This window comes from Bos indicus x Bos taurus, chromosome 22, assembly GCF_003369695.1.
Source record: "Bos indicus x Bos taurus breed Angus x Brahman F1 hybrid chromosome 22, Bos_hybrid_MaternalHap_v2.0, whole genome shotgun sequence".
Taxonomy (NCBI): Eukaryota; Metazoa; Chordata; class Mammalia; order Artiodactyla; family Bovidae; genus Bos; species Bos indicus x Bos taurus.
In genome coordinates, this window is record NC_040097.1 from 8,262,760 (window position 1) to 8,287,686 (window position 24,927).

Consider the following 24,927-nt stretch of genomic DNA (forward strand, 5'->3'; position numbering starts at 1 on the left):
CTGGTGACACCCCCACTCTTCCGTCCGCAGCTGCACGCCCAAGCCTACGTGAAGCTGCACGCGCTGCTGCAGACCGCAGTGCCCATGCGCCGAGAGGAGGCTTGCTACGTGCTCTCCAAGCTGGAGGCGGCGCTGGCGCGGGCGCTGAACACCTCCCAATCAGAGACCCCCACCGAGAACGGGGAGCCCCCAGTCGCCGCCGCTGCTGCAGAGCGCTGCTCGTGGTTGGTGCCGCTGGTGCGCACGCTGCTGGACCGCGCCTACGGCCCACTGGGGCTACAGTGGGGCCTGCCTTCCCTGCCGCCCACCAACGGGAGCCCCACCTTCTTCGAGGACTTCCAGGCCTTCTGTGCCACCCCCGAATGGCGTCACTTCATTGACAAGCAGGTGCCTGGGGCCGGGGGCATGGGCAAAGTAGTGGGGGCTGGGGGCCCACATCGAGCGCGGTCTCCTCTCCCTGTCCGGTCCTCCAGGTGCAGCCCACCATGTCACAGTTCGAAATGGACACCTATGCTAAGAGTCACGACCTCATGTCGGGCTTCTGGAACGCCTGCTACGACATGCTCATGAGCAGTGGGCAGCGGCGCCAGCGGGAGCGCGCGCGCAGCCGTCGGGCCTTCCAGGTGTGCGACCTGCCCTGGGGGCCGGAAGCAGCTCCACACTTGGGCCCTCTGTGGACCCAGAGGACGGCTGCTGGGACTGAGAGGAGAGAGAGGAGCTGGAAGCACCCAGCGGGCCTCACCTGTTCCTCCACCCCCACCCCGCAGGAGCTGGTGCTGGACCCTGTGCAGAGGCGGGCGCGCTTCGAGGGGCTGCGATACGCAGCGGCGCTGAAGCAGCAGGCAGCGCAGCACTCCACTGCCCTGCTGCACTGGGGGGCGCTGTGGCGCCAGCTAGCCAGCCCCTGTGGGGCCTGGGCCCTGAGGTGGGCGGGGCTTTGGGAGGAGTCTCGTAGGGTGGGTGGGTCTTGGGAGGGAGGGGCCAGGAGAGTGTCTTTGAGGAGAAGCCTGGGAGGAAGGCAGAGGGGTCTGCAACCCGCTGCTTCCCACTCATGACCGTAAGTGGGGTCATATCTGTAGGGATCCGCCCACCCCCCACTGGAAGCTCTCCAGTGCTGAGACCTACTCGCGCATGCGTCTGAAGCTGGTGCCCAACCATCACTTCAACCCTCACCTGGAGGCCAGTGCCCTACGCGACAACCTGGGTGAGAGGGTGTGCCGAGCTGTGTCCACCCAACCTCATAGCCTTGTCTTGTCCAGCTCTGGCTGAGCACCCTTGGGCCCATTGCAGGTGAGGCCCCCCTGACACCCACCGAGGAGGCCTCACTGCCTCTCGCTGTGACCAAAGAGGCCAAAGTCAGCAGCCTACCTGAGGAGCTACAGGAAGACCAGCTGGGCGAGGACGAGCTGGCTGCACTGGAGACCCCGTGAGTGGGGCTGGGAAAGAGCTGCCCAGGGCAAGGGGGCCTGTCCAATGTGTGCCTGCCAGTGGCAGAGGGCTTCTCAGTGTATTTGCCCTCCTGCTGTGGGGCTAACCACCCTGAAGGGACAGTCCAAAGTCAGGTGGAAGGGTTAGGCAGATCTGTAAGAGGATGGAGAGTTGCTGTTTGATGGCCAGGCACCCCAGAGCAGGACTGAGAAGCCAGACCAGGATGTGCGCCCATGGGAGTGGGCAGGTGCTGAGTGAGGGGAGGCTGGGGACAGGGGTTGGTGTCCTGGCAGGAACTTTAGAAGCCCAGGTTTCAGGGCATGGACTGGGGCCAGTCTGGACCATGGGCAGCTCCTCCTTCTCCTATGGGATCATGAGCAGCGTGCCTCCTAACTTAGTGGTACTTTGAGAGTGTGGTCCTTGGGTTGGTTGGGAATGGGGGTCCCAGAGCCTAGTACCTAAAGTGGGTGCTGGCCCCCAGGTTGGAGGCCGCAGAGCTGGATGAGCAGCATGAGAATCTGGTGCTGTCAGCTGAGTGCCAACTGGTCACCGTGGTGGCTGTGGTCCCAGGGCTGCTGGAGGTCACCACGCAGCACGTGTATTTCTACGATGGCAGTGCCGAGCGGGTCGAAACTGAGGAGGGTGTGTTCTGCTGGAGCGGGCTGGAGGGCCGGCAGGGATGGGGGCTGGGGTCTCGTGGGGCTGGGGCGGGTAGCTCCAGCACCTGCTCTCCATCCCTACAGGCATCGGCCATGACTTCCGGCGCCCACTGGCCCAGCTGCGCGAGGTCCACCTGCGGCGTTTCAATTTGCGCCGCTCAGCTCTTGAGCTCTTCTTCATTGATCAGGCCAACTACTTCCTCAACTTCCCATGCAAGACGGGCGGGGCCGCAGCCTCATCCCCTTCCCCCGTGCCCAGGCCCCAGCCCTCCCTCATTCCACCCCACACCCAGGTGCGGAACCAGGTGTACTCCTGGCTCCTGCGTCTGCGACCCCCTACCCAAGGCTACCTAAGTAGCCGCTCTCCCCAGGAGATGCTGCGCGCCTCAGGTCTTACGCAGGTGAGAGCCCTGGAGGGTGGGGGTCAGGTGAGGTCAGAGCCCCGCCACTGGGGAGAGTGCTGGCAGCCCACCGGCTCACCTCGTATCCTTGCCCCGCCAGAAATGGGTGCAGCGAGAGATCTCCAACTTTGAGTACCTGATGCAGCTCAACACCATTGCGGGGCGGACCTACAATGACTTGTCTCAGTACCCTGTGGTAAGGGCCTGCTACCCCTCCACCCACCCTCTGCTCCGCCAGCCCTGGTCCACCCAAGTGTGGGTACTGATAGAGGGCCAAGCCCTGAGCTCAGTCCTGGGCAGGTGCTGCCTGAGGCCTGGCCTCTGTTCTCGGCTCAGTCCCCCACGCCCTGCTGCCCCCACGCACACCCAGCCCCACTCCCTTCCCCTCCTGGCCTCTGTTCTTGAAGGAAATCCTGTCTCAGACAATCCCTACTGCTCCCCATGGTGCACCCCCACCTGTGGGCTCCACCCATCTTCCTGAGGGTGAGGGTGCAGGCAGGGCAGGCTGGCCATGTAGGCCATCAGGACCCTCATGCAGCTCCTGCCCGGGTGGGCGGCCAGTTCCCCTGGGTCCTACAGGACTACGTGTCCCCAACCTTGGACCTCAGCAACCCAGCCGTCTTCCGGGACCTGTCCAAGCCCATTGGTGTGGTGAACCCCAAGCACGCCCAGCTTGTGAAGGAGAAGTGAGTGCGTGAGCAAGGCTGGGCTCGGGGCTGGGGTGGACCAGGGAGGGCTTCCACTGATTCCCTCCAACCGTGGTTCTAGGTATGAGAGCTTCGAGGACCCAGCGGGCACCATCGACAAGTTCCATTATGGCACCCACTATTCCAATGCGGCGGGCGTGATGCACTACCTCATCCGCGTGGAACCATTCACCTCCCTGCATGTCCAGCTGCAGAGTGGCCGGTGTGGAGGGGCAGGCAGATGGTGTGGGGCGGTGGGCAGGGTGGATGAGGGAAGGGTGGGTCTTCCAGGCATCCTGGACAGGCTGGCTCCCTGCTTGTCCAGGGCTGCACCTTTTCATTCCCTGTCTCCCTTCTCACTGCCTCACTTTGGCCCGTGCCCCTCCCCAGCTTCGACTGCTCGGACCGGCAGTTCCACTCAGTGGCAGCAGCCTGGCAGGCCCGCCTGGAGAGCCCCGCTGATGTGAAGGAGCTCATCCCAGAGTTCTTCTACTTCCCCGATTTCCTGGAGAACCAGAACGGTAGGCGCTGGGTGGGGGCGGGAGGCGTGAAGATGGAGGGTGGCCGGGGAGCTGGTGAAGAAGGCACAGCGAGACAGCTGACCCAGCCTTCTGTGCCAGGCTTTGACCTGGGCTGCCTCCAGCTGACCAACGAGAAGGTGGGTGATGTGGTACTGCCCCCATGGGCCAGCTCTCCTGAGGACTTCATCCAGCAGCACCGCCGGGCACTGGTGAGATGTGCGCACAGATACCGGCAGGTGGCCAGAGGGGAGGGCCGAGGCGGAGGGTCCATTGTTCCTGGACTGACGGCCACCTCCCTGCCCCTAGGAGTCAGAGTATGTATCTGCCCACCTGCATGAGTGGATCGACCTCATCTTTGGCTACAAGCAGCGGGGGCCAGCTGCAGAGGAGGCCCTCAATGTCTTCTATTACTGCACTTACGAGGGTGAGCGGTACCCTGGACGCCGGTGAGGGTTGGGGTGCAGAGGATGGGGCGTGCAGGGGGCACAGAAGGAGTCCTGACTGCCCGCCCCCGCCCCACCCCACCACCCCCCCCCAACCTGCCGATGCTCAGGGGCTGTGGACCTGGACCAGGTGGCAGATGAACGGGAGCGGAAGGCGCTGGAGGGCATCATCAGCAACTTCGGGCAGACACCCTGTCAGCTGCTGAAGGTAAGGCCGGCTGGGAAGACCGTGGTCAGGGAGGCCCTGGCCGCGGTGCTGAATGGTTCCTTGCCCACAGGAGCCCCATCCAGCTCGGCTTTCCGTGGAGGAAGCAGCCCAGCGCCTTGCACGTCTGGACACTAACTCACCTAGCATCTTCCAGCACCTGGGCCAGCTAAAGGCCTTCTTTGCAGAGGTGAGAGGAAGCAGGGTCTCAACTACCTACCCAGTGAAGTTCATGTAATTCCACGGTCCTTGCCAATCTCTTGGAGATGGAAAACCTAAATCAAAGTCCCTGATATTAAGACATCTTAGAAATAAGAGGTAAATATCGAGGAAATAAGAGGAAATATGAGGTAAACATCACTGAGGGTTGGGTGCCATCTTCATGAGGGAGGGTCAGGCCAGGTTGACTCCCCTGGTCATCCTTAGGGAGAACAGAAGGAGGGAGTCTGGCCTCAATACTCTCCTCACCTTCCTGCCTGCATCCCAGAAGGCCCCCAGCTCCAAGGTGTTCAGGCTCTCCTCTCCTCATGCGAGCCGACTCGGAGATGTGGAGTTGTGGGGTGGGATGACCAAGGTTGAAACCAAGCTTGAAGGATCTTCCTTGTCCATCTGGTCTCTCACTTCCTGAGATGCCCTGAAGGCCCACTGCTCTCTGCATGTCTCTCAGAGTGACCTCTGCCTGTCACGTGATGCCCCGGGGCTGAGGGCCAAGAAGCAGGTAGCATGGTGGGGGCTCTAGCCGGCTGCTCGGGTAGCTAGTCCCGCCCTGCCCCCGCAGGTCATCAGCGATGGCGTGCCCCTGGTGCTGGCCCTGGTTCCCCACCGGCAACCCCACTCCTTCATCACCCAGGGCTCTGCAGACCTGTTGGTAAGTGCACCGGGCCGGGCCCCACCTCAGCTCCACCCCCGACTCTGCCCCAACCCACCTCTGTCCTCTCTCGCCCAGGTGACCGTGAGTGCCAGTGGGCTGCTGGGGACCCACAGCTGGCTGCCCTATGACCGAAACATAAGCAACTACTTCAGCTTCAGCAAAGACCCCACCATGGGCAACCCCAAGTAGGACAGAGGGTTGTGGGCCAGGGTGGGCTCTAAATGCTCTGGCCAAGGTCTCTGAAGGCGAGGGTCTCCTGTGTAGCCTGGCCTCACCTGTGGTCCTCCTCACTGGGTCAGGATGCAGCGACTGCTGAGCGGTCCGTGGGTTCCAGGCAGTGGTGTGAGTGGGCAAGCCCTGGCAGTGTCCCCGGACGGAAAGCTGCTGTTCAGTGGTGGCCACTGGGATGGCAGCCTGCGAGTGACTGCGCTGCCCCGGGGCAGGCTGCTCAGCCAGCTCCGCTGCCACCTTGGTACGTGCTGCCTGGGAGCTCAGGTTATGCGGGTGGGAGCAGGGCTCCGGAGCTGGCCAGGGAGGGGTAACTGCTCTATTTTCCCTCTTCTCCCCTCCCCTCTCTCTTTCCCGTCCCGTTTCCTCCCCTCTCCTGTGCAGATGTAGTAACCTGCCTTGCGCTGGACACCTGTGGCATCTACCTCATCTCAGGCTCCCGAGACACCACATGCATGGTGTGGCGGCTCATGCAGCAGGTGTGCTGGGTGGCAGCCCCGTGGGCCCCCTTGGTCCAGATCTGCGGCCCATCTGCCCCTCTAGTGGGCCTCCAGTCCTACCCTGCTCTCTTCCCCTTCCTACTACTACCGTGAGCGAGTCTGGGGCTCCAACTGTCTAACTTTGGATCAGACCTTCACTTTTCTGAGCTTTTAGCCTTCTCACTCTGGGGCCAAGGTGGTGGGGTGCCTCAGTCCTGAGCCAGCCCTGGTGTTCCCCACAGAATGGTCTCTCAATGGGGCTGGCATCAAAGCCCGTGCAGATCCTGTATGGGCATGAGGCTGCCGTGAGCTGTGTGGCCATCAGCACTGAACTTGACATGGCGGTGTCCGGATCGGAGGTGTGTGTCTGCCTGTGCCCAGGGGAGGCTGTTTGCTGGGCCCTGCCCCTGGAGCCAGATGCCTGTGCCTAGCACCCTAAGCTGCCTTCCTGCAGGACGGAACTGTGATCATCCACACGGTGCGCCGTGGCCAGTTTGTGGCCACACTCAGCCCTCCAGGAAGCACGTTGCCTGGACCTGTGTCCCACCTGGTGCTGGGGTCTGAGGGCCAGATTGTGGTGCAGAGCTCAGCGTGGGAGCGTCTGGGGGCTCAGGTATGGGAAAGGGGCGCCCAGCCAAGATAGGGGTAGTTGGGATTCTGTCCTTGCTAACACGTCCTGCTTCCTCCAGGTCACCTACTCCTTGCACCTGTACTCAGTGAATGGGAGGTTGCGGGCTTCACTGCCCTTGGTGGAGCAGCCCACAGCCCTCGCGGTGACAGAGGACTTTGTTCTGCTGGGCACGGCCCAGTGTGCCCTGCACATCCTCCACTTGAACAAGTGAGCCTCACTGTTTATGGGTTTGTGATCCCTCAGTTCAGTTTAGTTGCTCAGTCGTGTCTGACTCTTTGCAACCTCATGGACTGCAGCACGCCAGGCCTCCCTGTCTATCGCCAACTCCTGGAGCTTACTCAGACTCATGTCCATCGAGTGGGTGATGCCATCCAACCATCTCATCCTCTGTCGTCCCCTTCTCCTCCAGCATTCAATCTTTCCCAGCATCAGGGTCTTTTCCAGTGAGTCAGCTCTTCGCATCAGGTGGCCAAAGTATTAGACTTTCAGCTTCAGCATCAATCCTTCCAATGAATATTCAGGACTGATTTCCTTTAGGATGGACTGGTTGGATCTCCTCGCAGTCCAAGAGACTCTCAAGAGTCTTTTCCATCACCACAGTTCAAAAGCATCGATTCTTTGGCACTCGGCTTTCCTTATAGTCCAACTTTCACATCCACTACTGGAAAAACCAGAGCTTTGACTAGACAGACCTTGGTTGCCAAAGTGATGTCTCTGCTTTTTAATATGCTGTCTAGGTTGGTCACGTGATCCCTCAGGTGGTAGTTATTGGCAGAGGGACACTAGGAGGTGCTCCGTGGACCCTAACCCCTTTAAATGCCCTATGGACACATTCTTCAAGGCCTGTCTCTGTCCTCCCATCCCCCAATGGGGAGATCTTGCCCTGGGCCTCTTTTAGGCACACACTTGTGTGGGACCCTTTTGTCAGGATTTTCCTCCAGCCATCCTTCAAATGAGGACTGGGAGGTGGATGGGAGAATGAAGAGACAACTATGTGCTGGATGCAAAACTCCTTGCAGTTGCAAGTTTGTATATATCACCTCCTTCCCTCCCTCCAGACTGCTGCCAGCCGCTCCTCCCCTGCCCATGAAGGTGCCGATCCGCAGCGTGGCTGTGACCAAGGAGCGCAGCCACGTGCTCGTGGGGCTGGAAGACGGCAAGCTTATCGTGGTGGGCGCAGGGCAGCCCTCAGAGGTGAGAATGCGGGCAGGGTGGGCCTTGCACAGGGTGGGAGCGTTGATTCTGGCTAACCCATGCCTGCTCCCACTAGGTGCGCAGCAGCCAGTTTGCACGGAAGTTGTGGCGGTCCTCCTCCCGGCGCATCTCCCAGGTGTCCTCTGGGGAGACAGAGTACAATCCTGGAGAGGCCCGCTGACAGCCCGCCTCCTCCTGCCGCGCCGCCCCGCCCCCAGCGGGCTTCGCCCCAGTAGGCTCCGCCCGAGAGCCCTCGGGGGGCGGGGGGACACCCCGCCCACACTCAGGCGGGGGTGGGCGGGGCCCCACCTCTGCCCAGCTCAGGGATTGGCGGGCGATGTCACTCCAGGAAATCTTGCCCCTCGCCGGCAGAGGGGCCGCCCGGAGTCCCAGCACTGGCCCCAGCGGCCGCACAGCACTTTTTGCACAGTCTGGGGTGGGGAGCCCAGGCTCCCGATCCCCGGTCCTGGCGGAGCACAGGGGCCGGGCTGTGGCCTTAATCCTAAGGGCGACCCCTCCCGCTCTCGCATCTCAGCAATAAACATGGACTAGTTTTGTAGTTGTTCTGCCTCCGAGCATGTGTGCGCGTCTTAACTGGCACTGGCCACCGCCCTGGGCTGGCGTCCCCTGGTCCATGAGCATCCACACCGCACCGTGCCCCTAGCCCCCCAATTACGCCGCCCCTGTCCCTAGGGGCCCGGGCCTGTTTTTCTGGCAGCTTCACGCCCAGTTCCGCTTCAGGCTCACCTCCACGCATGTGCGAGTTCCTGGTCCGGGCGGGGCCAGACCGTGGGCGGCCCCGCCCCCGTCATCGCCCCGCCCCCTCGGTGTCCAGTCCTCTGCCGCCCGCTTTCGTCTCCGCCGGGTGAAAACCTGGCCTCTCCAGGGACTCCACTGCGTGTTCCCTGCTGGCTTAAGGCCGGGAGGCCCCATCCTGCAGGCAAAACCGATCCTGGGACCGACGGAGGGTCAGCCACCACAGGTCAGGAGCGGGTTGGGGACATAGCGTCGGGTCTTCCTGGAAGGAGGGAGCTGTGGCTGCCTCTCTGTACCTCCCCCATTCTGGAGCCAAAATCCTGCGCGGTTGTGGTGCCAGCATCTGGGTTGGGATGCCTGTGGGAAGTCAGGGTAGTGTGGGCGTTTAGGGTGTTCCTGTGTGCGCATGTGTGCATATTTGTGGGCCTCCAGATGGGTGTGTGTGGAGGAGGGGTTGGTAGAGGCTCCAGTCTTGCAGCTCGAGGTGGGTCGGGCACAAGGCCTGGCTGTCTCTGCGAGCTAGCGTTAGTCACAGGCTCACCCGCCAACCCCGATCCAGGCAGGGTTCCTTATGTGGTAAGTGACACAACTGTACATACACATCCTTCATGTTTCAAAGGTCTCCACAGGCTCCACGCCAGACCCACTTGTCTAGTGTGCGTTTTGCTGTCCACATCCGCCCCTGGCCTTATGGAGGGAAGTGAATTTGGAGTGCAGGGGTTGGGCCAGATGTGGATGTTGGGGAGTTACAGGACTTTCGCCCAGGTCTCATCTCCATCCCTTTTCCAGGCAAGCTCCCCTTCTCTGCCCAGTCCAGGGTCTCTCTATCCAGGCCTCAGGAGGGAGGTTCCAGCAGGATCAGCCCTGTAAGGGCAGATGGGTCCTGGAACTGTGTGTTCTTCAGATTTCCAGCCTGCAGGCCCTTTCCAAATTCCCAGATAAGAAAGGGCCCGGGTACCTCTGGGCCCACTGTGTTGGCTGAACCCACCAAGGAAGCCTCCCATCCTGCCCCTGACCAGGAGGTAAGGGCTGGACATCGACCCTGGAGGCAGGAGTGAGAGTTAGTCACCCCAGGAACTGTGCTCTTCTAGGAACTCTGGGGAGCTTCCATCAGCCAGTGAGTCTCCGCCTGGCTCTGGCTTATGGGGGACGGGAGTCTCCCTGGTCTTCCTGTGCTGGCTCTGGACTCAGACCCGGGGTTTGCCAAGTCTTTGAGACAGCTGCACTCTGGTCTCCTCCAGCTTTGGCCAGCTGGGACCAGCAGTATCAGCTCCACCCCATTTGACACCGGAGGAAACTGGTCCAGATTGGCGAGTGGGAAGATGGGGAGGTGCGCAGCCCTGGAATGAATCAGGATGACATGAGCCAGCAGAGGGGGCAGACTACCCCAAGGGACTCCTGACTTGCAGCCTGAGGGATTTCCTCCTTGTTCCTACACACAGCCCCTGCTGGACTCAGAGGTCTCCCAGCTCCTTTTTCTGTGCGCTGCTCACGACACTCCAAAAACCTTCTCTAAGAAGTGCAGCCACTGGGAGCACTGCTAGCTGGTAGAACCATGCTGCAGAACTCCAGCCACAGGGAAGCCATGGTCCATGTGGGTAAGTACTTTTCGATCCAGATTTTGGGCACTGGGTAGGATGGGAGGTATCCATGGGTCCCTGGCCTTGCAGACCACATACAAGTCTGGTCACAGCCCTGGAGCATTTTGTTTTTGGTGCCCTGCCTGCACTGGATTGTAGGGACAACTGACTTGCCGGCAGAAGTGAGCAGCAGCATTTACTTGCCTTCTGGTTCAGTTTTTATTTTTGGCTATGCTGGGTCTGTGTTGCTGTGAGGGCTTTTCTTTAGTTGTGGCAAGCAGGGGCTACCCTGTTGTGGTGCATGGGCTTCTCATTGCAATGGTTTCTCTTGTTGTGGAGCACGGGCTCTAGACACAGGCTCAATAATGGTGCACAATGTGCTTAGTTGCTCTGCAGCACGTGGGGTCTTCCTGGATCAGGGCTCAAACTCATGCCTCCTGCATTGGCAGGCTGATTGTTTATCACTGAGTCACCAAGGAAGCCCCTGGTTCACTTTTATTTTGTAAAAATTTGCAAGGTCTCCCGTGCACAGAGGCTTCCACAGGGACTAGCGTGAATGACTGTGCGTGCACAGACCAGACTTGCTGGGGGCGACAGGACACGGTTTAGTGCCACTGTAGACAGAGGAGGTGCCCCAGGAGCCAGGAAAGGGAGAGACTGGGAGTCACCAAGGATGACTTCCCAGAGCAGGAGATTGCTGCCTGGGAGCAAAGGTAAACCAGCAAGGGCAGACGTCTGGAAGCCTGGAGAAGGTACATCCGGGGCTAGGTGTCCAAGCGTGGCGAGCCAAGGGGAGGCTGTGGGAGGTGATGGTAGGGAATGAGCCAGTCAGCTTTTGTTGTCATGGTATGAGCTTTTGTCACGCCATAGTAGGGGCTATGATTTCCAGCTTTTCTAGCAGCAAAATCGACCCCTGGTCTTGATTCCTTGCCGCTGACCCTGTCTGTACTTTTCTCCACAGATAAGACCCGGAGGGAGCAGGACAGGGAAGGGGTGTGGGCAGCGGCAGGGGGAGCCCTGGCCCCCAGCACCTCCTCCCCATTCTCCCCTGAGCCCCCAGGGGCCTCAGGCAGCATCATCCCTGTCTACTGTGCCCTCCTGGCCACCGTGGTCCTTGGTCTGCTTGCCTACGTGGTCTTCAAGTGGTAGGTGGTCTGGGCACTGCCCTGGGGTATACCCCTCCTCCCCGTCTGGACTCCCAGCCAGCTCGCCATCTCAGTGAAGGCTGGAGCAGGCTGGCAGGTTCCCCCTGCTCCCCACAGCTGGCGCTCACGCAAACACAGGCAGCAGCTGGCCAAAGCTCGGACCGCAGAGCTGGGGGCCCTCAGCAGGGACCAGCTCCATGGGGACAGCAGTGTCTTTCGGGACTCTCCAGCTGGCCTGGAGCCCTGTGCCCCCAGCCAAGGTGAGCCCCTTCCCCTACCTGTCGCCCTTTAGACCTGCCCGGCCCCGTCGTACCAGTCTGTCTAACCCTCGCGTGCCCCTCACATCTCCCATCCCAGGGCCGCCGCCTGAACTTGGCTGCCGGCTCTACCTCCACCTTCCTCGGCAGCAGCAGGAGGAAGTGGAACGGCTCCTGGAGGTGTCGGGTGAACCGGCCAACGGCTGGCGGGGCCTGGCGGGCCGCCTGGGCTACCAGGCTGAGGCAGTGGAGACCATGGCCCGGAGCCCAGGGCCCGCCTCTGCCCTGCTGAGGGACTGGGCTGTCCAGGAAGACAGTGGCGCCACCCTCAGAGCGCTAGCAGACGCCCTTGCTGCCATGGGCCGTGAAGACGTGATTCGGGCTCTGAGCTCCCCGGCTGAGGGTTGCTCTGTGGTGTGAGTTGTGGCTCCACAGCCTGGCCTCTCAGGGAACCTGCTCTGGTGCTCCCCACCACCCCCACCTCATATACCTTCCCCTTTATGGGCTTCCTGGCATTGGTGACCTCAGCTTGTTCTGTTTTGGGGGGACACACAAAACACCAGTCACCTCCCCTCCCCCTGCCTTCTTCCAGGACAGGGATCAGGACGTGGGCGGGAGACAGCCAGGCAGGGAGCAGCAGTCTTGCCCTGCCCCGATCCCCACCCACCTCCCCATAGTCTCAACTGTTTTTTCTACTTTTGTACCCCATATTAAAGGCAACTCTGGACTGTTGTAGGCTCTGTCTGGCTCCGTGGGCCTGTGAGACAGCTGGGTAGCTAATGTGGCAGAGGCCTAGGAAAAGGCTGGGCTCCCTAAGGTGAAAGGCACCCGAGACAGAGTGTGTACCCGCAGAAGATGGGTGAGTTCTGTGGGCAGAGTCGAGCTCACATCCTGCATCTGCTATTCCCCAGCTGAAGTGTGTTAGGAAGCACTTTCCTTTTTGAACTTACGCTTCCTTAGCTGGAGAACAATAGACTGGCACCTTCAGAAGCCTCCCACCTGCTAGGACTCTCAGGCCTTAGGTTTGAGACCATTTTCCTCATCTGGGCTGTGACTAGCCTCAAGGGGAGGCTGGAAGCCTGCCCCCTCCTGGGCAGGCAGTAAGAGGCAGACTGGTCCTGGGGAACTAGGACTCTGTTCCCAAGAGCCTCCAGGCATCTTTAGGTGAGAAAAAGGAAGAAAGTGTTCTCCTTTCAGGACCCACATTCCAGACTCGGGAGAGGGAGGTCCAAAGATGCTTCCACACAAGCCAAGGACAGGCAGGTCATCCCACCTACCTGAGGACAGGGCAGCTGCAGCCAGACCACCTGCACCCCTCGCATATGGCCGCCCTGAATGCAGGAGCGGCAGGTCCGTCACTGTGCTTCCAGGGTGTTGCTACAGCAGACAGGCCCTGCCTAGGAAGGAAAAATGCTACATCCTGGCATCCATCAGGATCAGAGTGCTGAAGAAATACAGCCACCTAAGCTCAGCAGACGTGGATCCAGTCACCATCCAAGTGCCCAGGCTAGACCCCGTCCCCTCGCTGAGATGTGACCAGTGTTGGCTGTGCTGGGAGACCGCTGCGGCTGCTGTTCCTCAGAGTTTACCAGGGCTGCTTAACCCTCTAACTCTTATCCTTAAGATCAGGGCAGGTTTGGAGCCACCCTCATCCGGAGATGACCCTTGGGCAATAACCCAGAAGAGAAAGGCTTGGTGTTCGGTCAGCTTTAAACAGGACAAAGCACTGCAGACATCGTACAGGCAGGGAGTTGGCCAGAGGACTGTGGAGGATTAGATCGGCAATGAGTGTGAAATCCTGCATTGAGAGGAATGAACCAGCCCTGGATTAGCCAGTAACCCTCATCACCATTGAGGGGATTTGAGCCTAAAGGTTTCAAAGGGTGACTGGAAGGGAAGGATTTTGACAAAAAGCAAAAACAACAAAACACTCCAGGAGAAATGAAGTAACAGAATTCCTCGTCAAAGTGGTCCTTTCTAAAACCTGGCAACTCCCTGGTCACCACCCTTTAACAAAAGGCTGCCTAGATTTCCTGGGAAAATGTGAAACCTGGAGCCTTGTGTAAAAGCATGAGTTGGGCTTGGCTGCAGTGCATATGGCTGCACCTCTGTGTGGGAAACCTACCCCAAAGAGAAACACTTCTTTTTAATGTGCTCAAATACATTAGCTGAAACATCTTCCTTAATAACACTAAAATGTTAAGGGGGTTAAATCAGGGTTCCTCCATCTGATATAACATGCTTGAGTTAGGGTTAATGGTATAAGGCTGTAACCCCACGGGAAATACTCTGGCTACCTTGTTAAATAGCATATTTAATGGGTATGCCTTTAAAATAGATGTACGTCTCTCTCCACAACCTTTGATACAAAGATAAGAGTTACTGAGCCTCCGTGAACCTCAGTCTCCTCATCCAAGAAAGTGCCAATTCCTGTGCCTCCGGGTTGAGAGGATCAAAGGAACCCAACCAGAGCGCTCAGTGCCCAGCAGGCAGTGAGTGTTCCAACTGCTCCACGCCCCCAAGATCTGGCAGGCCCCAGCCTCTTCCCCAAGGGCATGCTGCATTGAGCAAAACCACCCCAGTGAGGAAGAGGTGGGATCAGCCTCTACAAAGAGGCTGAACGCTCTGGCCCTTCTTACCGCCCGGGCAAGTGGTCCATCAAGGGTGGGTGTGTCTCCACTGAGCCCTGTGTCCTCTTATCACCTCAGTGATGTACCCCTTTGATGGGGACTCCCTCTAGGACCCAAGCCCAGTGGCAGGGGGCGTGGTGGGGAGTCAGGGAACCCAGACATCAGAAGAGCACGGCTGGGAAGTCACTTCTCGCCAGCCACAAGGTACAAAGGCAAAGACAAGTGCCCTTCTCTTGAGTGGCCTGTTAACCTAAGTGAAGAAGCCCAGCACCAGCGAGGTGGCAGGTCTACTTCCTTTGCTCGGAAATGCACGTGGTAAGATGCCTAGGACCTGTGGGGAAGGCCTGGGATAAACTCCAATCTCAAGGATTAACCTTGGACTTCACACACTTAGGGCCACCATCTCCTTTCTCTCTCAGCACAACACTATAGACAAACACGCCAAGTTCTTTAATTGATTTTATTTTTTACATAAAAAGTTCAGTAAAAATTGGATAAAGTAAAGTGATTTTAAGCAGTAAATCAATCTTATCAACATAGCACAAGGCTGGCCGAAACCACAAGGCAGCCTGCTTTGGAGTATTTACATGATAACAAATTAAACCTTGCAGGAGAACTTAAACCATCCTTACAAAGTCTTCTGTGATCCTAGCACATAGAGGCTTAAAAGCAAAACAAAAAACAAAACCCAGGAAAAAAACAAACAAATTATTTTCAATATATTCACATATACATTAAAATATAATACAGATGGTCAGGGTCGGGGATTGTGGGTGGGGATGCGCATAAGCCTGTGCGCTGACAGCACCGCCAAGGAGGAGACCCAGGTTGGAGTGGGGTCAGGCTGAGCAGGTCTCAGAAGGAAGGTCTCAAGGGCCTAACCCCTGGCCTCTGATGGCCTCTACCAACAGCTCACAACCAGGGACCACGTGTTGTAGATGGAGCTCAGTATTGTGGCTTTCAGTTTAATCCGCAGGTTTGAAGTCCCCAGGGTGTTGCGTCACCAGCAGCACACAGCCCTGACGGTGGGGTGGGGAGAGGGCCCACAGGATGTCTTCTCCCCACAGTCTCTCCTACCAGCTTGCCGGGCCTCCCACCCTGGCCCCGTAGGTCACTCTAACTCAGTGTCCTCTTTGGGTTTGTAAACAGCCCCAAACTTCTGCATGTACTTCTTAATGTACTCCTTGGTTTTGTGTTTCACATTCTCATTGCACTCCAGGTCCTCGGGGTTCTTACAGTACTTCAGCTCCTTATTCATAACGCCATGAGTCAGCTGTCCAGGACACAGAAAGAGACCACAGGCCACCAATCAGAGTGGAAATGATTCAAGGGGGAAGGCAGTCTTCTGCCCCAGGACCCTTCTCAGTGAAACTAGGAGGTGAATTAGATGCAGGGAGGTTGGGGCAGGCTGGTGCTGAGATCAGAAACAGGAAGCTCAGCTGTTAGAGAACCACTACCCTCCAGGAGGGTCGCCTCCCTTCCCAAATCTTCCCCTTATGTTCCTGGGTCTCCAGCCTGGGCATGTGGCAAGGAAACCCTTTTATGATGAAAGGGACCTTTTTAGAAGGTCTAGTGTGCCGAGAACGTTGTCAGACCACAAGCAGGGGAGAATACCTTGCGAGCTAGGTGTTTGAAGTCTTCGGTTGTGGTAATTCTTCCCACTTTGCAGTCAGGTTTCCGGTAAGGGTTCAGGCACTGGACGATAAACTGGGACATCTGCAGGCAGGGGGAAAAGAAGGCAAGAACGTTGTACTGAGGAAATGCAGAAAGGCAGCAAGCAGAGCCAGCCCATCCTTCCCTTTCCCTTACTCGGGCTGGCTGGTGTGGGTAGAAGGAGTCTAGTATGCCAGTGGGACAAGAGATAAGGATCGGGGTAGCCCCAAGAGAGACAGCGCTCCCTCGGATGGGCTGGGCAATGGAGGGACAGAAAAGCAGGACTCCACGCTGAACCTCATGGTAGCCCCAGGTTTCAGCTAAGAAGTCTCCTGTCCTTCTCATAGAGAGACTGTAGCTAAATTCTCTGGCTCCTGCAGGCAGGGCAGAAAGGGCCTTTCTGTGCTGCCAGGAGGCTCAGTAACCCCAGGAATGCAGGTGTTTTGTTACTGAAGACTGCTTAGATTCTGTAAGCGTTGCACTTCATGGGATTTATACACATCAGTGTAAAGCAGATGGATGGTCGCATGTTAGAGCAACTGGTTGGAGACGATCTGGGATAAGACCCCGGTCACTACACAACTTCCCAAGTCCTCCTGAGCTGTCTCTAGTGTCTGTCCTAGCCCGTAGCTCTCAAGAGTGATCTAGGCGCAGGACCTCTGGAAGCATCTGGGGCACTAAGCCACAAATTTGACTCCCGAGGACAAAGGGAGCGAGGCGGTGAGTCACTTCATCAAGGAGCACCATGAAAAGGGTCTACCCATTCCTGAAAGTGAGCTGTCAGACACTCAAACGACAAGGCTGTGTCACCAGGTTGGCACTAAATAAACAGCTGCTAGCTGGCTGAGCTGAAACGCCTGCCAATCATTTTACACGGTGACAGTGAAACACTAAGGTTTATCCTTGAGGAAGGCTTTTGATCAACAGTTTTTCTGTGGTCTTCTGCTTCCATACTTTCCCTTCAATCTGTTTCCCTGAGTACAACAGGGGATTTCACTATTCCCAGCTTAAAATCATGCGGTGGTTCCCTGTAATTCAGTATGAAGCAGCACAATACTGTTCAGCTTCATCTTCCCCCACCCCCGCCACACCCTGAGCCACAGCCCCCAGAGTGCAGGAAAGGGATGCCGCCTTCTGCCTGCATTGCATATCCGGTCAATCCCGACCTCTGACTCAAGAGCCCTTCCTCACACCCTGAGTAGTGACCTCCGAGCCCCATCACTTCTTTGCAGGTCTGCTTCCTCCAATGGACTATGAGCCCCTTCAATGAATGAAGACTAGAGTTTAGAATCTGGATGCCCCGAGGCAGGAAAGGTTAGTGTTCTGAGAACTGGAAACATATACTTCTAACAGCATATAGAGGAGCTGCTTTTTCTCCATCACCACCAAAAGAGCCATCACGGGGATCGGGACTCTGAGCCAGAAGGCCCAAGTTCAAGTCTTCTGTCTAGAGCCTGTATTCTCTGAACCTCAAGAGCTCCTCCACAAGCAGAAGAGAAATGACAATTCTGGTGCTTCTACCTTGAGTGCTGTTGTGGGGGTAAAATGATACAATGGACATGAAAGTGCTTATTATCCAGCTGCGAAGGACCACACCCACGTGTCACCAAACAACAACTACACAGTCCAGTCACAGAAGCAAGGGAACACCCAAAGGCAGGGCCACCCAGCACTGCAAACAGCTGTGCCTACTTTGGACAAGAAGGAATGGGGCTCAAGTTTAAGTTTTCCAAGCTTAGTACCCACATCCCAGCCAACCTTACCTCTTTTCTGAATACTTCTTTGCTTTTCTTAGCCAGCTCACTGGAGGTGTCTGCTTCTGCTGTCTTAGGCTTTTTTGAGGTCTAGAAATGGTAAAGAAAACACCACGGTGCAAGGATGAGAGGTCAGGTCAGTGATGTCCCCAGATGGGATACCCAACTCTTGGTATTCTTTATAGGATCCTAACGGGACACAACCTGGAGTCAGCCGAGCTGTTGTTACCACTCTCACTTCATGTCTAAATCCAGCCATCTGGCTCCAGCCTCATTTCTATAAAGCAAGTTCTAATTCTCTATCCTAAGAGAAAGTAGATCTTGGGTATAGCTGGTAACCCTTTGTTTCCGGGTCACCTCTGCAAGGGAGTGTGCTGTGTGACTTGGACCACTCAGGTCCCTGTTGTGAGATGCAGCACCCCACATCGCGAAGTTAGCCCCAGGCTCACCAACTCCACCTCTCCCATCTCTTGACATCCCAGGACTCTGGGACAAAGGCAGAATGCGCTGCCCACCCGATCGTGGTCCAAATACCATGCTCCGCATCCTAGTCTCCTAGACTGTAGGAGACAGTCTCAGCATGCAGGAGAGGCTCCTTCAAGGTTGGTAGCCTCAGTCCAGGAATGGAAAGACTGAAGAGGTATCAAGGTACTAGGGGTGGGAAGGGGAGGAGATGAGAGTTATCCAAGTCACTGACCAGATGACTAGATTCAAAGACAGAAGATCCTCAGTCTCAAGATGCTGAAATGATGACACACTTAGGAATACTTCCCTCCAGCACTGCGAGCGGGGAAGCTGCCAGTCCCTGCCCCCCACCCCCCACCCCAATCAGGCACTGCAGAGAGGGAAGGGGCTGGCAGCCCTGGCATTCAGAGCCTCCGCTGGGCAAGGCCATTTTCCCACATTTTAGATCACTGCCAGTCATCAAGCCCCTTCCTAGAAGCGTACTTGTCCATGGAAAAGATTATGAGCGTCCCCCTTCGAATACCACTCGCTTCAGGTGGATGCAGGAGCTGCAGTTGGCATTACAGGTACTTCAGGGTTTAGCTGGCTGCTTACAGCACAGTTTTTTCTAGTCCCAGCCTATCACCAGTTCTGATTCCTCTTTTTCAGTATGAAGGTACTGGTGATGAAGAGACAGTTCAACCCCTTCTGCTCTGGACTGGCTCCAGAGAAAGGTGGCACACCCCCTGGCTTCTGTAAATCAGCTTTCTCTGACTTGTTATAAACGCTTTGCATATTTTCCCCTTTTCTACTTTCTGTGGCTGTGGGACCAGGAAAGGGAGGGCAAGGTAGAAAGAACACACAGATTCAACCTCTGGTTTCAGGAAACAAAACGCAAATTTTCAAATGTTTTGCTTTGAGATTTTGTGGTTATTTTTTTCTAGCAGTAGAGAGTATAGGTGTGGTCCACAATAAGACCTCACGTAGCAAGGGATCAACTACACCCTGAGTAAGCCAAGATAATTTCATCACACCCTAAGCTATTCTCTTGTGGATCTCGGAAATGAGTAGCAACAGCAGTAAGTACAGAAAACCCCTCAAGGTATAACAACTACCTCAAGGCTCTGGGTCCTATAGAGGAGGCCAGGCTCTCAGTGAGGGCACTGTGTAAACAGGCACGTCCTGCTTCCCTCTGAATGGGGTATGTGTTCAGAAAGCAAAATAATTCCAGTGCATTTCTAATTTAATCTCTGACTTGGTGAGGCTGCAGGGCTTTAAAACCAATTACTGAGCACAATGTCCTGAGCTCTGTCTAGGAGCCTAGTCCAGAAGAAGTTGAGCTATCAGAAACACTGCATGTGATTCAACCTAAATTCTGCCAACACACCAACCTGTACATGCCAATTCAAAGGTTAAGAAAGAAACATCCTTGAAAACAATACAAAACTCAATATATTGTTTTGAAGCTCCTGCCACCTTTGATCACAAAAAGAGCAAAAGAACTCTGGTTCTAGACCAGGCACTATATACCAAAAAGAGGCGTCGGGGGAGGAGGGCAGGAAGTGGGGATACAGGAACAAAGTGTTTCCACAGCACTTTCAACAAACAGGGGCTGTTCCTGGCCTTTTTCATATCCACTTGTGTCCTTAGCCCCAAGTGATGCCTCTCAGATGCCTTTGCATGAATCTTCAACATCTCCATTCTGAGTTCCTCACTTTGCCTAAACTATTACAATACTCCTCAATCTGGGTTCCACTGCTGCCAACCTCATTTTTTCAAACGGGCCTGTTTCACTCAGGGGACACACTTGACTGCCGGACTCACTGCTTTAAAAGTATCCATGGCTTTTAATCATACAATAATCACACTGGGAGGACACCAAGATCTTAGACCATTAACATCTGATATACTTTTCCATATTTTTGTCTGGCTCACTACCCAATATGTACCCAAACTCTCACCATAATCAATTATTTGTATTGTTCTCTTTCTCTCTCTATATGCTCTGTCTTGTACTGACTTTATACTTTGCAAAAACTACTTTATTTGCCCAGAATTCTCTTTCCTGCTCAGCTTAGCTATAGGTCAACTCATGTTTTCTATGACATATCACTGGTGCATTTTCTTAAGACCATTAACCACTGTATTCCTATAGCATTCTGTACATTCTTCAACTACAGCGATTATCCCATTGTATTTCAAGTTTATAGATGTGGCTATTTTCTTAGACTGAACTTCATGAAGACTAGTACTCAGATTTATTTTTCCTTCTATGTGTAATACCTCATGAATTAATGAAAATTTACAATATTATGGTCTTCACTTCCAAGGGCTTTAAAATCGAAATGAAGACCCTAAAGATGGGGGGGAAAAAAAAAGAACAGAATAAACACATGCCCCACAGGCATCCTTCTGAGATGCTGGGTGAACACAGCAGGATACCGGTGAGGAAGGTGAGATCCAAATAAGTTCCTGATTATCATACAGTCAGATCAGGTCCCCATGACAGAGACTAAGGCTTGTGCAGGACATGCGGGTTTGATCCCTGGGTCAGGAAGATCCTCTTGGAGAAGGAAATGGCAACCCACTCCAGTATTCTTGCCTGGGGAATCCCATGGACAGAGGAGCCCGGCGGGCCGCAGTCCACGGGGTCGCAGTCGGATACGACTGAGCGCACAGGCACCTGCCTCTATGAGAACTCTCCCACGGAAACTTCACGCACTACTGGCAGATGCACAGTGACGTAGCAACTCGAGAAAACAGCTGGGCAGCTGCTTAAGAACTCAGACGCACATATTAACATTGTCTAATCGACCTAGCAATTCCACTCCTAGGTATCTACCCAAGAGAAATGAAAATGCATGTCCAAAGACTTGTACACCACTGTTCATATACCATTATTCATAACAGTCAAAGAGTGAAAACAACCCAGATGTCCATCAATTGGTGAATGGACAAATAAAATGTGGCACATCTAATATAAAGGGATATTAGTCAATGCGAAAAAGAAACAGGCTACCAAGCCATGAAAAAGCATCGGAGAACCTTAAATGTATACTGCTAAGTGAATGAAGTGAATCTGAAAAGGCTACAGAGTCCAAATATATGACATCTTATAAAAGGCAAAACTGGAGAACAGTAAAAAGCTCAGAGGTTGTGGTGGATGGGGACGGGGGATGGGGAGGGAGGACACGATGAAGAGGGGAGCACAGAGGACTTTCAACACAGTGAGACCACGCAGTGCACTCTAACAGGGGACACACGCCTCTACACGCTTGTCCAACCCACGGAAGTACCAAGAACCCGGAGGCAGACTGCAGACTGAGTAATAACGATGTACCAATGTAGATTCGATTGCGATAAACGTACCACACCCTGGCAGGCTGTTACAGTGGAGGACGCTGTGCATGTGTGGTGACGGGAGATGTATGGAAACTCTATACTCTCAGTTCAACGCTGATAGCAACCTAAAACTACTCTGAAAAATAAAATCTACCAAGAAAATAAGAGTTACGATAAGGACCTTTTCAGACAAACAGAAACAAGAGAACTCATCACCACTAGACCTGAAATACTCGAAATATTACAGGAAATTCTTCAGACTAAAGGAATGCTAACTATAACACTGAACAAAGAAAAACATATCCCTCAAAGTGAATAAAAATAAAATGAGCTATGGATTTGTTTCCACTTTAATTCTCTCTCACTCCAATTCCTTCCCTACTTTTCTCTCTCATGTTTCTCCACTGACCTAACTAGTTGCTGCTGCTGCTGCTAACTCACTTCATTTGTGTCCGACTCTGTGCAACCCCATGGACAGCAGCCCACCAGGCTCCTCTGGCCACAGGATTTTCTAGGCAAGAATACTGGAGTGGGTTGCCATTTCCTTCTCTGGACCTAACTAGTTAAGTGCCTCTTATTTTCAAAATTAAATACTATTCAAATCTTAGAACACAAATATATTATCTTTGATTTCATTCAAGACACCACCTCCTTGGAGACAATGAGTCCTGTTCCAAGTGAAAAAGGATAAAGTTGTTAATTCAATTGCTTAGAGTCACACTGATTTTACATGACCTCTATTCCTAATTCAACTGGAAGCCTGGAGCATCCCCTCAGCTGTAGCAAGTACAACTGTCTCTAAATATTATCAAAAGTCTCCTGAGGAGCAAAACTGCTCCTAGTTGAGAACCCCTGCATTAAAAAGCTAACAGTATTTATCTCCAGAGCGGGACTGACGAAATGGGAGCAATAGAAAGAAATTAAGGGTTTTATGTTTTGTTCTACCATACCTACTCTGCCCTGTGTGGATCCCCTACCACCTCCGAGAATGTTTCACATGCCTAATTCTCCAGGACAATAAGGAAAACAGAATTCCAAGATAACGTGGCTAATGGTACTAAAAAATGACAAGACAAAGACTCCCAAATGACCAGGAAACAAGTAAGCCACACTCACCTTCATGGGATTTTCATCATATGTTGGGGTTCCCAAGTCCATCTCAGCTTCATGCTCAAGGCTGGCATCATCTCCTGGGCTTTCCCAAGTAGGAGGATCCCACTGAGTCTGCCTAGAAGAAGGTAAGAACAGCTATGCTGTCATGGCCAGAAAACAGAGGACTCTGGCATAGGTATCTCTGCTCATATACTCATAAAAATATAACATGCAATGAAACACAGAGTAGGTCAGCTCCATGAGAGGGACATTCTTCCCAAAAGCAATAACTCTATCCCAGAGACATGTTGTTTAGGCCACTGTATTTCTATAGCCAACGTTGTGGCAACGTTTACTAAGTATCAAAGACAACAGTAAAACCAAATATTCTGTCTGGCTCTCATCTGGCTCTTAATGTCCTACAAATAGGATTCAACAAAGGCTAAGGAAAGTACATGCAGTAGGCGCCTGCCTACGCCACCCTTTTGCAGGTGAAGAGATCAATCATAACTGTACCTAGCATGTACGTGGAGGAAAAGAAAATAAATCACAACACCCTCTTCACAATCCTTGATCATGTGAGAAAACTCTTTCCTGCTTTAGGAGTCTTCTTGTTTGTATTATTAATAATAGTTTTGCTCCTCTGGTTTGATGATTGACAAAATGGAAAAGATGTGATGAACAGGTTAAAAACTTGTGCCTTCTGCTAAAAATAGTCTCAACTGACTACAAAAAAAAAAAAAAGAAAAAGAAAGAGTTCAACCATGTTAACTCTTTGCATGTTGTTTTCTTTTTTCTTTTGGCTGCACTGCAAAGCTTGCAGGGATCTTAGTTCTCCAACCAGGGATTGAACCCTGGGATCCTGGGCTAGAGTCCTAACTACTGGATTGCCAGGAAATTACCTCACTGCATGTTTATGGTTGTTTTGAAGGTAAGCAGGCAAAAGTGGCTTTGTTTTTGTTAAAAAACCTAGATCTGTAAAGTAACAAGTAGAATTAAGGAAACTCATATTCAGGAGTCAGAAGTCAGTTGTCACAAGAAATGCTGTTAAGGGGAATCACTTAAAATGTCAAAAGCCTCCAAGAAGCTAGCAACATGCCTGACAGGTCTATCCTGTCGTTACAGTCTTGTGCTTTTCTCCCACAGCAATTTTTAGTCAGCAACATTAAAAGCATTTGATGTAAATCAGTTCTGTAGATGATTATGAAAGTATCTCTAACCGACAGAATTAATTTTAAAAAAAAGGGCTCAAGATTTCTATTGTAATCAAAGAACCACATGGAGTTGTGGGTTTTATTATGGGAATTAAACAGAGAGGGAGGTATTATGCTCTTAGGTGCTAGCTGAAGAAAAGCTAGAAAAGTGCAGACATAAATAAGAAATACAATTTTTTTTTTCCTGGAAAAAAGTGGTAAAGTTTGCTTTGGTATTGGGAAAAAAACAAAGTCCTGATAAAATTTGCAGGCACTGATTTTTTAAAGTCACAACACTTTCAGTCAGCAGTATAACAAGAGCTTGTTTTATAAAGATATTTTTACAGAAGTAATGAAGACCTAAGTAGAAAGGGAAAATACTTGAGTGTATGAAATTTTTCATTTCCTTCTGTCACAAGACGTTACCAACAAGAACTTGCAATATTCTTGGATTAAGAGATCTAACGATGCTAACAGAAAATTGTAGATGCCCCAAAAAAGCAATTCACAAAAGATAAAAATGGTCAATAATCTAATGAAGACTTTCCATCTCAAAAATAAAAGAACTGAAAATGAAAGTAAGATTTCTTATCTACTTTCTTACATGAGTTAAAAAACCTACATGAAAAAAAAGGTATCTTTGTATATACATTATGTGGGAGGCAAAACTGGTATGATTTTTTTTCTTTAAATGATAAGCTGACAATACATGTTAATTTAAAATGTATATCACTTTTGACCAAATATTTTGCCTCTAAGAACCTGCCTGAAGAAGGCAGTAATTATTAGCGTCTGTAAGAATGTCTAGCTTTAGAGCTATATATAAAATAGTAAAAATCCATCCATCGGAATAGGTTAAATAAAATTTGGTATAGTCAGACAGAAGAGCAGGGGTTAGGGGAACTTCTATAAAGGATCTGTGACCTTGTGGACCAAATGATCTCTTTCACAACTAGTCTACCGTGACTGGAGGATGAGAGCAGCTGTAGATAATTCCTAAATAAATGGGTGTGTTCCAAATAACTTTATCTGCCAAAACAAGTAGCCCATGGGCTGGGCATAGTCAACTGACCCCTACAACACATAAGCAAGTATTAAAAATACTGTAGTTTTATATTAATGGATAAGGGAAGTTCTATAAATAGACTGGTAAATAAAGCAGATGACAAAACACACACCCCAACAACTTACATTATATACCAATGTATAGAGAACACATATATATTCACATAAAGCTATCTGCCTAAAATATATTTTTAAATTCTAAGAATAAGATAAATCAGGTTTTTTTATATACAGCAGGGGTCAAACTATGACTCACGAACCAAATTAAGT

At 53.2% G+C, this 24,927-nt stretch overlaps 3 protein-coding genes across 16 annotated transcripts in view; 2 read left to right on the top strand and 1 right to left on the bottom strand.

The window, feature by feature from the left end:
* NBEAL2 (neurobeachin like 2) overlaps positions 1 to 8,305 on the top strand; it is a 30,434-nt gene extending 22,129 nt beyond the window's left edge. For 5 of the 9 annotated variants that reach the window (XM_027523842.1, XM_027523844.1, XM_027523841.1 and 2 more), the window contains 23 exons: positions 31 to 387; positions 474 to 623; positions 768 to 925; positions 1,080 to 1,204; positions 1,291 to 1,426; positions 1,910 to 2,070; positions 2,172 to 2,488; positions 2,589 to 2,684; positions 3,050 to 3,174; positions 3,257 to 3,397; positions 3,565 to 3,695; positions 3,795 to 3,904; positions 4,002 to 4,119; positions 4,249 to 4,346; positions 4,417 to 4,533; positions 5,122 to 5,399; positions 5,514 to 5,686; positions 5,827 to 5,921; positions 6,164 to 6,280; positions 6,376 to 6,534; positions 6,611 to 6,759; positions 7,611 to 7,746; positions 7,823 to 8,305. In XM_027523842.1, the coding sequence (XP_027379643.1) occupies positions 31 to 387; positions 474 to 623; positions 768 to 925; positions 1,080 to 1,204; positions 1,291 to 1,426; positions 1,910 to 2,070; positions 2,172 to 2,488; positions 2,589 to 2,684; positions 3,050 to 3,174; positions 3,257 to 3,397; positions 3,565 to 3,695; positions 3,795 to 3,904; positions 4,002 to 4,119; positions 4,249 to 4,346; positions 4,417 to 4,533; positions 5,122 to 5,399; positions 5,514 to 5,686; positions 5,827 to 5,921; positions 6,164 to 6,280; positions 6,376 to 6,534; positions 6,611 to 6,759; positions 7,611 to 7,746; positions 7,823 to 7,927 (3,552 nt within the window). In that variant the 3' untranslated portion in view covers positions 7,928 to 8,305. The remainder of the gene's footprint in view (positions 1 to 30; positions 388 to 473; positions 624 to 767; positions 926 to 1,079; positions 1,205 to 1,290; positions 1,427 to 1,909; positions 2,071 to 2,171; positions 2,489 to 2,588; positions 2,685 to 3,049; positions 3,175 to 3,256; positions 3,398 to 3,564; positions 3,696 to 3,794; positions 3,905 to 4,001; positions 4,120 to 4,248; positions 4,347 to 4,416; positions 4,534 to 5,121; positions 5,400 to 5,513; positions 5,687 to 5,826; positions 5,922 to 6,163; positions 6,281 to 6,375; positions 6,535 to 6,610; positions 6,760 to 7,610; positions 7,747 to 7,822) is intronic. The other 4 variants (XM_027523843.1, XM_027523845.1, XM_027523836.1 and 1 more) reach the window with 1 other exon arrangement.
* Positions 8,306 to 8,404: 99 nt separating this feature from the next.
* LOC113881039 (death domain-containing membrane protein NRADD-like) lies at positions 8,405 to 12,219 on the top strand. 4 transcript variants are annotated; one of them, XM_027523857.1, is made up of 5 exons: positions 8,405 to 8,728; positions 9,945 to 10,100; positions 11,044 to 11,227; positions 11,345 to 11,487; positions 11,585 to 12,219. In XM_027523857.1, the coding sequence occupies exons 2-5, from the start codon at positions 10,058 to 10,060 to the stop codon at positions 11,902 to 11,904; spliced, it is 690 nt and encodes a 229-aa protein (XP_027379658.1). In that variant the 5' UTR covers positions 8,405 to 8,728; positions 9,945 to 10,057; the 3' UTR covers positions 11,905 to 12,219. The 4 variants fall into 4 exon arrangements, with proteins under 4 accessions (XP_027379658.1, XP_027379660.1, XP_027379661.1 ...); XM_027523859.1 differs by lacking the exon at positions 8,405 to 8,728 and adding an exon at positions 8,751 to 9,832; XM_027523860.1 differs by lacking the exon at positions 8,405 to 8,728 and adding an exon at positions 8,751 to 9,524.
* A 2,340-nt stretch (positions 12,220 to 14,559) lies between these two features.
* The window catches only part of SETD2 (SET domain containing 2, histone lysine methyltransferase), an 83,601-nt gene continuing 73,233 nt past the window's right edge, over positions 14,560 to 24,927 (bottom strand). For 2 of the 3 annotated variants that reach the window (XM_027523848.1, XM_027523847.1), the window contains exons 18-21: positions 22,424 to 22,535; positions 17,531 to 17,611; positions 15,729 to 15,830; positions 14,627 to 15,387 (exon numbers count right to left, since the gene is read on the bottom strand). In XM_027523848.1, the coding sequence (XP_027379649.1) occupies positions 15,226 to 15,387; positions 15,729 to 15,830; positions 17,531 to 17,611; positions 22,424 to 22,535 (457 nt within the window). In that variant the 3' untranslated portion in view covers positions 14,627 to 15,225. Of the gene's footprint in view, positions 15,388 to 15,728; positions 15,831 to 17,530; positions 17,612 to 22,423; positions 22,536 to 24,927 lie in introns of all 3 variants that reach the window. The other variant, XM_027523846.1, reaches the window with a different exon arrangement.

What these genes read in the sequence shown, in the direction of transcription:
- LOC113881039 (XM_027523857.1), top strand. Translation starts at nt 10,058, where the DNA reads ATGCTGCAGAACTCCAGCCACAGGGAAGCCATGGTCCATGTGG. An exon ending in GGAAGCCATGGTCCATGTGG is followed by an intron (nt 10,101 to 11,043) that starts GTAAGTACTTTT and finishes TTTTCTCCACAG; the next exon opens with ATAAGACCCGGAGGGAGCAG. An exon ending in GCCCTGTGCCCCCAGCCAAG is followed by an intron (nt 11,488 to 11,584) that starts GTGAGCCCCTTC and finishes CTCCCATCCCAG; the next exon opens with GGCCGCCGCCTGAACTTGGC.